At 58.3% G+C, this 8,850-nt stretch overlaps 1 protein-coding gene across 1 annotated transcript in view; it reads right to left on the minus strand.

Annotated features, from left to right (window-relative positions):
- Positions 1 to 6,394: 6,394 nt before the first annotated feature.
- The window catches only part of MAP1S (microtubule-associated protein 1S), a 13,276-nt gene continuing 10,820 nt past the window's right edge, over positions 6,395 to 8,850 (minus strand). Inside the window, exons 6-7 of the mRNA XM_012654077.1 lie at positions 7,431 to 7,666; positions 6,395 to 6,607 (exon numbers count right to left, since the gene is read on the minus strand). Coding sequence (XP_012509531.1) covers positions 6,452 to 6,607; positions 7,431 to 7,666 — 392 coding nt within the window. The 3' untranslated portion in view covers positions 6,395 to 6,451. The remainder of the gene's footprint in view (positions 6,608 to 7,430; positions 7,667 to 8,850) is intronic.

Raw genomic sequence — 8,850 nt, forward strand, 5'->3', positions numbered from 1 at the left:
AGATATTTATTCTGCACTTTGTGTTATAATCCAACACTTGTATAGATTTTGTGGCTCAGATTGTTCTAGCTTTGGCTGCTGGGAGCTCTTTCGATCGGTTCTCACGTCGCTCTGACATGCCTCCATGTTGCTTTTCCCTTTTAGCGTGGTCTTACTCTGTAGCACGACAGGATGCTCCAGGCTCATCTTGTGTATTTCCTGCCCTAGTCCTAGAACCAGCCTTTTCTCCAAGGAGCAGCCGGGGTCCGGTGCCTTTTACCGGAGAATGGAATTAGAAACCAAGATCCGGGCAGCGGGTGTGCTTGCCGTTACTGGGGTGTCATTGCTTCTGGGCCCTCGTAGCAGACAGAGCAAGAACCTATGTGTACACTAACCTGCGTGTGTACACTTACCTGTGAATATTTCAATGTAACTGTATAGTAGGCCGAACGGCCTCCCGTCCTTGCTGGTCTGCGACTTTCCGCTTCAAAAGTGGCAAACCTGGCTCCTACCGTCCGGTCTCCAACTGCCGAGTTGTTCCATTCCATTCCCGTGCGCATGTGCGGTGGTTCCAGGATGTTAACCCGGACCCACACCAGGTGTTTCAAACAGAAACTGGTCACCTTCTCCCGCTCCGAACCCTCCCCTGATGCCCAGGCACCCTTGGTGAAAACCCCAACCCCCTCCCAGCTGCGCACCTGCCTGTGTGGTCTGGCCCTGCCCAAATCCCTGTCCTCATCTCTCTCTACCTCACGGCCTTTGCCCTTGCTGTGACCACCACCTGGAGCACTCTCTTCCCAGCGCCCCCTCTGACTGGTGACCTCCCCACTTTTAGCTCTTAACTCCTATGTGGTCCCCTCCTCCGGGAAGCCCTCCATCTGCCTTCCCAGGCTCCTGAGAACCTATCTGGCCTTCCTTCCAGCCCAGTCCTTGTCCCTGAGAACTGGGATGTCAGGTTGGCCTCCACCCTCTCCCAGCCTGGGAGCTCCCTGGAGCCCCTGACACCACCCACACTCTCACGTGAGGTCTCAACTGCAGTCACACGCCCCCATATACTCCCCTCTCAAGCCTGTGCCAGGGGCAAGGTGGGAAGGGGAAATGCATTCCTGTTTTAAAGCTGTAGAAACTGCGGCTCAGAGACAGGAAGCTACTCTGAGGTCACACAGCAAAGATGAATCCGAGTCAGGACTTGAGCCAGGTGTGCTGGTGCCGAAGATCTCACCTGCCCTGGCCTCGGATCCCAAAAGATGCTGTGGGGGAGGGGAGGGCAGGGGCTGAGCAGGCCAGGGAAGGAAACTCAGGGGTCCAGTTGCCACCAATACAGCACAAGGAGATTCAGGCCAACTTCCTTATTTCTGAAATTGGAGAAGGCAGAAGCCCAGAGAGGTTAAGTAACATTCCTAAGGTCACCCAGCAGTGCTGCCAAGCTGGGACACAGTCACCATTTCCTGAGTACCTGCAGTGCGCAGGTGGATGCCAGACCCTGTCCTTGGCACTGGGGACCCAGCAACCACCAAAACAGAACGGGCACGGCTCGCACCAGCTCACAGTGAGGGGGAAGGGATATCACACAAACAAGAGAGTTAAGAGCAGGGCTATGAACTAGAAGCGAATACAAGCGGGTGATGTGCTCATGGACAAAATGACATTTCAAAGGGGGTGGGTCAGAAAGGGCCAGAGGAAGGGCGGAGGACGTGGACCAGCAGGGAGCAAGGAGGGCTTCCTGGAGGAGGGGCCATAGCAGTGGGGTTCCCCGTCACTGCTTCCCACATCTTCCCAGAAATGTGCCCTGGCCACACCCCACCAGGACCCAGCCGCCTCCCGCCACACACTTCCCCCAAGTCCGTGTCCGAAGCCCGCCTCCCCACCCTTGGGGCTAGTCCCGGCTGCTCAGCGAGCTGCTCAGCGGGGCGTCCAGGCAGCTGCAGAGCAGCAGACCGCGCCTTTGCCCCTGCCCCGCCCTCCTCCAGAGCGTCCTCTTCCCCAAACGAGGCTCACTCCTTGCACCCCCACGCGGCAGTGCTGGGGCCACCGCCACCTCCCCACGCCCGCACCGCGGGTCGTTGCCTCCTTGTGCGTGTCCGGCCCCCCTGGAGGGCAGCGTCCAGGGCATTCCAGGCAGAGGACGCCACCGTGAAGACCTGGGGGCAGGACCTGGGGTGTTGAAGCAACACCCAGAAATCGGAGCAATCTGGGTGGCTGTGGCGCAGGGTTAGTATCAGGGAGGGTCCACTGCAGACGAGCCTGGCCAAGGTCACACATCCGCCTCCTGCCACCTGCTCCAGGGTCCCCAGGTGCTTTGACAGCAGCCAGGATATTTTTAGTGCATGCTCTAGCACAAGGGGGCAGAGTCTGGGCCAGACAGCTGCCAGGAAGGATTTGGGGGGTGAGGGAGAGGGAGGAAGGGGGAGAGAGGGAGAGAGGGAGGAGAGGGAGAGAAGGGAAGAGACAAAGAGAGACGCAGAGAGAGACAAAGACAGAGACACGCCCTGCAGCTCCCAAACTCTCCTAGCCTGTAGATGGGCAAGAGTCAGAGGCCACTGCCCTGGACCAGCGGTTGGCAAACGACAGCCCACCCCAAACTGAGCCCACTGCCTCTTTTTATAAATAAAGTCTTACTGGAATGCAGCCTCTGTCATTGAGCAATGGCTCCCCTCCCAACACACACAGAAGCCAATCCATGACACCGACTTTTGAGAAATGAGAAAGATTTATTTCGAGTCTAGCGGCAAGGAGACAGAAGGTGACACGCACATCCCCCCCACAGTGGGGCTGGGGTAGGGTTCACAGGCAGAGGGGAGCTAGCGGGGAGAGGGGAAAACGGAACCAGGTGTGATCTGATCGGGCATGCAAAGCAGTGGTCACGAGTCCTTGGCTCTGAAGTCTGTACCGCCACGAAACAGGGCACCCCTTGCTTCCTAATCCGGTCCCTGCTCCTCTTTCTTGGCTCAGAGGACTTAGTTTCCCCTGTGCTGACTTTCTCCGGGCCGTGACTGTCATGCTCCGGTTAGGCGACTTGCAGCCAGGGTCCGCGGCACTGAGACGCTCGGCTCATCGCTGACGTGTCCGTTACGGCGCACGGACTGACTCGGCTGCAACGGCCCAGTTCCGTGGTCTCGGGACCACAGCGCGGCACGCGACACCAAAAATGTTGCTCTTTGGTTCTTTACAGAAAGTTTGCCAACTCTTGCCAGGACAAAATGATCTCTCTTGGGGACAGCTGTCAGTGGTCATTAGTGATTTTCACCACTATTTCTGGTTCTCCTTCTAGGTAGAGGGAGGAGTACACCTCCCGCTTCTGAAGTTAGGAAGGGTCGTGTGACCTGCTTTGGCCAGTGGAATGAGAGCAGAACGCGTGTCACTTCCCCGGAAGGCCTTAGGGGCCGGTGCTTGCCTCCTGGGTCTCCTTGTCCTCCCTCGACCTGCGGTCCAGGTGGGGGAAGCTGCCGCGCTGGGCGGCCGAGAGAGGGCGGCGAGGCACACAGCAACATCAGAAACCTGAGGGGTGGGGTAATAGTCACCAAATACGGAGAGCGGGCCCAGGCCCCACAGCTTATTAAGATGGAAATAAAATCAAAGCGGGGTTCTTTCTAGGAATACGATAAGGCTACATCAGTGTGAGAAAAATCTAGTGACAGATCTAAAACAAAGATGTACTTATGATCCCCTGCGGTGGTTCTTAACTTCATATATTTTGAGGCTCTGTTATCAGGTGCATACAAGTTCAGGACTGTTTTCTCTTCTTGGTGAATTAAAAGCTCTGATTTGATAGTCCTTGCATACGCACCAGAAACGTAACTATTAGCCAGCTCTGCTGCCACGACGAAGGATGAGAGACTGGTGGCTTAAACAAGAGAATTTATTTTCACATGCTTCTGGGGGCTGGAACTTGAGACCAGGGCGCCAGCACGGCTGGGTTCTGGTGAGGGCCCTCTTCCTGGCTTGCAGGAGAGGGGCCAATAGGCGGGGTGCAGTGGCTCATGCCTGTAATCCCCAGGGAGGCCAAGGCAGGAGGATCGCTTGAGGCCAGGAATTCAAGAAGAGTCTGGGCAAGATAGTGAGACCCCCTCCCGTCTCTACAAAAAGTAAAAATAAAAAATTCACCAAGGGTGGTGTTACATGTCCATAGTCCCAGCTACTCAGGAAACTGAGGCAGGAGGATGGCTTCAGCACAGGAGTTTGAGGTTGCTGTGAGCTATGATGAAGCCACACACTCTACCTGGGGCGACAGAGTGAGACGCTGTATCTTAATGAAAAAGAGGCAGATGTCACTTAACAGTTTAGCCAAATGAAAAATCGGGGAGCTGGCCTCACATAGAAATGGTGTCCCCAGAAGTCCATCCTTATCTGGTAACAACTGGGAAAGGGTCATAACCTATGTCCCCGGCACCAGGAGACTGGGCAGGACTGGCTTTGTGCCGCTGTGTCAACTGGGCTAGTGTGGAGGGCGGGTGGCAGCCGGCTGAGCTCAGTGACGAGTTGAGCTGCTTTGGCATCAGCAGCAGGCATCCGGCAGGAGGTGGTGGGCATGGGCACAGCTCCTGTCCCATCTGCCCTTCGCAATGGCCTATCCCATGGTTATTAAGACCCAACATCCCACGAAGACTGTCAGAGGACGGCTCCCACTCGGAGTGTCGGTAACTAATCATTTGTGGAGGTTTCCATGCTGGCCAGTGGCCCCAGGACTCTGAACCCCAACTGTAATGGATTGAATGCTGTGTGCCCCCCAAAGTCCTGTGGTGAAGTCCTGACCTGCAATGGGATTGTATCTGCAGACGGGGACTTTGGGCGGCGACGGGATTCAGCGGAGCCTGCGCACCGTCTCTCCCCATCTCTCTCCTCTTCCTGCCGCGGGAGGACACAGCAAGAAGGCGGCCGTCTGCAAGCCAGAAGGAGAGTCCTCACCTGAACCCAAGCTGGCCAGCAGCTTGATCTGGGACTTCCCAGCCTCTGGAACCATCAGAAATAAATGTCAAGTCGTTTAGGCCACCCAGCACGTGGGATTTTGTTACAGCAGCCCGAGCTGAGACATCAGAAGAAGTCTGCGCCACAGAGTCCTACAGAGCTGCAAAAGTGATTTAAGCCCCCGTTTCCAGAGAGGAGGGCAGTTTGCCGACCAGCTCAGGACACACAACGGATGGTGTGTTGGTTTCCTGTGGCTGCTCTAACAAATAACCACAAGCCAGTGCTTTAAAACAACAGGACGCTGTTTTCTCAGTTCTGGAGACCAGAAGTCCAAACTCAAGGTGTCGGGGGGTCGGTCCCTTCCGGAGGCTCAAGGGGAGGGTCCTTCCTTGTCTCTTTCCAGTTTCTGATGGCGCCAGGAGTTTCCTGGCACGTGGCCAAATCACTGCAATCTCTGCCCCCGTCTTCAGTGGTCTCCTTTTCTTTCACAGGACACATGCCATTGGATTCTGGGACGCCCTGGGTAATCCAGGATCATCTCATCTTGAGCTCTTTCACTTAACTATATCTGCAAAGACCCATTTTTAAAGTAAGACCACATTCACAGGAGTCAGGGCCAGGACTTGGACACGTGTTTTGAGGTTGCCATTCAACTCGGCATGGACGACACCACATCTAACGCTAAATCTGAAGCTTCTGTGCGTGCAGAGAAAGGTCAGGGAGCGTGTTCCTCAGGAAGTGATGATTTGCAATCTTGGGGTTTCAGATTCCTCTATAAAACCTTCCAGGCCAGGCACAATGGCTCATGCCTGTAACCCCAGCACTCCAGGAGGCCGAGGTGGAAGGATCACTTGAGGCCAGGAGTTTGAAACCAGCCTGGACAACACAGTGAGACCCCTGTCTCTACAAAAAATAAAAAATTAGCCGGGCATGACAGCACACGACTGTAGTCCCAGCTACTCAGGAGGCTGAGGCAGGAGGATCGCTTGAGCCCAGGAGTTGGAGGTTGCAGTGAGCTTTGATTGTGCCCCTGCACTCCAGCCTGGGGCGGGGGGGGGAGACTCTGTCTCAAGGGGAAAAAAAAAAGAAAAGAAAAACCTCCCTGTACAGTGTCACTTTCCTGGAACGACTGATCATCACCAGAGACAGAATGGCAATTTTGCTTTACGGCTTTGGAGCACAGCAACCAGTATCCAAATCCCACCCTGGGCACCAACGGGCTTGTCTGATGGGGTCAGGCAGCTACTTCCCTTCAGTGACTTGGGCCCTCATGGTTGCTGCACTGGGGTGGAGGCCACGGTCGTTAACTCTGAGAGGCGCCCCCCCGCCCCCCCGCCAGGGCCTGAGAGGCCCGGGTTTCCCCATCTGCCACAAGGTGGCCAGAGCAAGCCCCACCGATAGGGTCACTGGGGAGTCCACGGAACGGAAGCTGCTCCCCCAGGACTGGGGCCCACATGGTGAGTCTCCTGTTGGCCGACAGAATGGAGGCCACAGCCAAGCAGAGGGCACGGTTTATTCCTGGTGTGGGGAATGTCAGGGTGGGGGCGGAGGTGGTGTCGGGGCACGGCTAGAACTCCACCTTGCAGGCCGGGAAGGCTTCGTCCTGCATGGACACCATGCTGTTGCTGCCCAGCACCGTGATGCCCAGCGCCTGGTGCCGGGCGCGTGTCTCCTCGTACCACCTGTGCATGGCCACCGAGTCAAAGGTGGGAATCAGCGTCACCTGCAGGAAGGACAGACAGACCACCAGTGAGGGGGCAGTGCCCTCTGCCCTCCTGGCCCACCCCAGCTCTTCCTTTCCCAGCACTCGAGGCCCCTCCAGCCTCTTCTCGGAACTTGTTCGCTCTGTCCTGACGTCTGTGGCTGGTGGTCGGCCTGCCCCGAAGGGCCTTCTCCTCCGCACGGCACTCAAGGGACCCTCGCGACACAGGAGACCGCGACACAGGAGACCAGGCCACTCCTCTGCAAATCCTCCCCAGGCCAACTCCCGCTTCCTCTCTCGCGCCTCCCTCCTGGCCCTGGAGCACGCCAGCCTCGCTCCAGCCCTGCGCCTGCGCCTGGGCTGTGCCTCTGCCCGGGCCGCACGCCCAGATGCGCAGCGTGACAATCCCTCCCCCACCCAAACTCGCCTCACCCTCCCAGGCTCCGTTTCAATCTCATGGCTGCCTGCGGCCTTCAGGGTGACCCCAGCCCTCAGGGGTCGGCTCTCAGCTCCGCGGAACCTGCGCGCCCACCCACTCCGTTGCCAGCTGAGCGGCACGACAGAGGTGTGGTCGAGTGAGGGGGTGTCGGGGAGGGGATAAAGCCGCCCTGGCCCTGCGCCCTCCCCCCCCCCGCTTCCTGCGCAGCCAATGAGGAAGGTGACCCCACAGAAACGCAGCCCGAAGGGTCACCTGAGGGCTGAGCGGGGTGGGACTCCCGTGTCCGCCCTCAGCCCTGTGTGGCACAGGGGCCGCAGCTGCCTGGCAGGGCCGTGTGGGTCGAGCGCGGCTCAGCCCGCCTGGGCAGGCAAGGTTCACCGTCTGAGGCTGCAGGGTGGCACACACCTGGAGGTCGCGGTCCCACTGCTGCTTGCTGGCCAGCAGCGCGTCCAGCATGGCCCGCATGCCCTCCTCCTTGTGCCGGTCCTGGCCGCTGACCACGTAGCAGAGCGCGCGCACCCTGCGGAAGAACTCCTCGTCCACCAGGCGGGCACTGCTCCCGCCGGGCAGGTAGGCCAGGTCCAGGTAGACGGGGGAGCTGGGCGGGACAGCCGACCCACCTGGCCGGCCGCCAGCCGACCCTGCGGGCAGGAGGGACAGAGTCAGTGACGAGGTCCCGGGACCCAGGGCCCGGGCCGAGGGTCCCGGTCCAGCCGGCACCCTCTGGCAGGAGGCCCAATCTCACTGCTTCGCGGCTGCCACGCCCTCCCCGGTGGGCTCGTCACCGCAGTGAACCTTCACCCGCTCTGCAAACGCCACCGGCTGACCCTCTGTGCCAGGGGCCTGCGGTGGGATGAGCCATCCCGGCCGGCCCCTGCCTGGACAGACATCCCTGGGGGCAGAGGGACGGAGGGGCAGTCAGGGAGCCAGGGGGGAATCAAGGAGCCTCCGGCAAGGGGGGTTCCGAGCTTGAGCCCTGAGAGCAGCCAGTGCCGGGGACGCTCTGCTCTGGCAGCATCTGTTGCTCGATGACTCGAGGGGCACGCGTCCATCAAGCCCTCCTGGGCGCTGGGAGCAGGGCAACCAGGGCAGGGGTGAAAGGAACAGTCTTAAGAAAGGGGCCCCAGATGCGGTGGCTGAATGGGGCGAGGCAGCTGCTCTCCGGGCCGAAGGGGCTGAGGCCACCAGCCCTGGCGAGTGAGCTAATGACCAACTGGTGGCGGAGCGCAGCTTGTCCCGGCCAGACCCCCACAGCCGCCGCCGGCTTGGAGGGAGGAGCGCTGCGAATGACCGCACACCAATACGCCGGGTGACCTAGGTGAGACGGACAAATTCCTAGAAACACAAAGGCTACTGAGACCGAATCAGGAGGAATGGGAAATCTGAACATATCTATGATTATTAGGGAGAATGAATATGTAACTGAAAACCTCGGACAAAGAAATGCCTAGACCTAATGACTTCACTGGTAAATTCTACCAAACATTTAAAGAACTAGAATTGAGCTTCCTCAGACTTTTCCAAAACACCGAGAGGAAGGAACACTCCCTGACTCACTGTGTGGCCGGCATCGCCTGGTACCAAGGCTGCACAGAGACACCGTGAGCAAACAGCAGGGCCGTGTCCTCTATGAACGACAATGTCCAAACCTTCAACGCAATATCACAAACCAAATTCAGCAGCACATTAAGATGATAATGCACGGACTGTAGTCCCAGCTACTCAGGAGGCTGAGGCAGGAGGATGGCTTCAGCACAGGAGTTTGAGGTTGCTGTGAGCTATGATGAAGCCACACACTCTACCTGGGGCGACAGAGTGAGACGCT

This window comes from Propithecus coquereli, unplaced genomic scaffold, assembly GCF_000956105.1.
Source record: "Propithecus coquereli isolate 6110/MARCELLA unplaced genomic scaffold, Pcoq_1.0 Scaffold438, whole genome shotgun sequence".
In the NCBI taxonomy this organism is placed as follows: domain Eukaryota; kingdom Metazoa; phylum Chordata; class Mammalia; order Primates; family Indriidae; genus Propithecus; species Propithecus coquereli.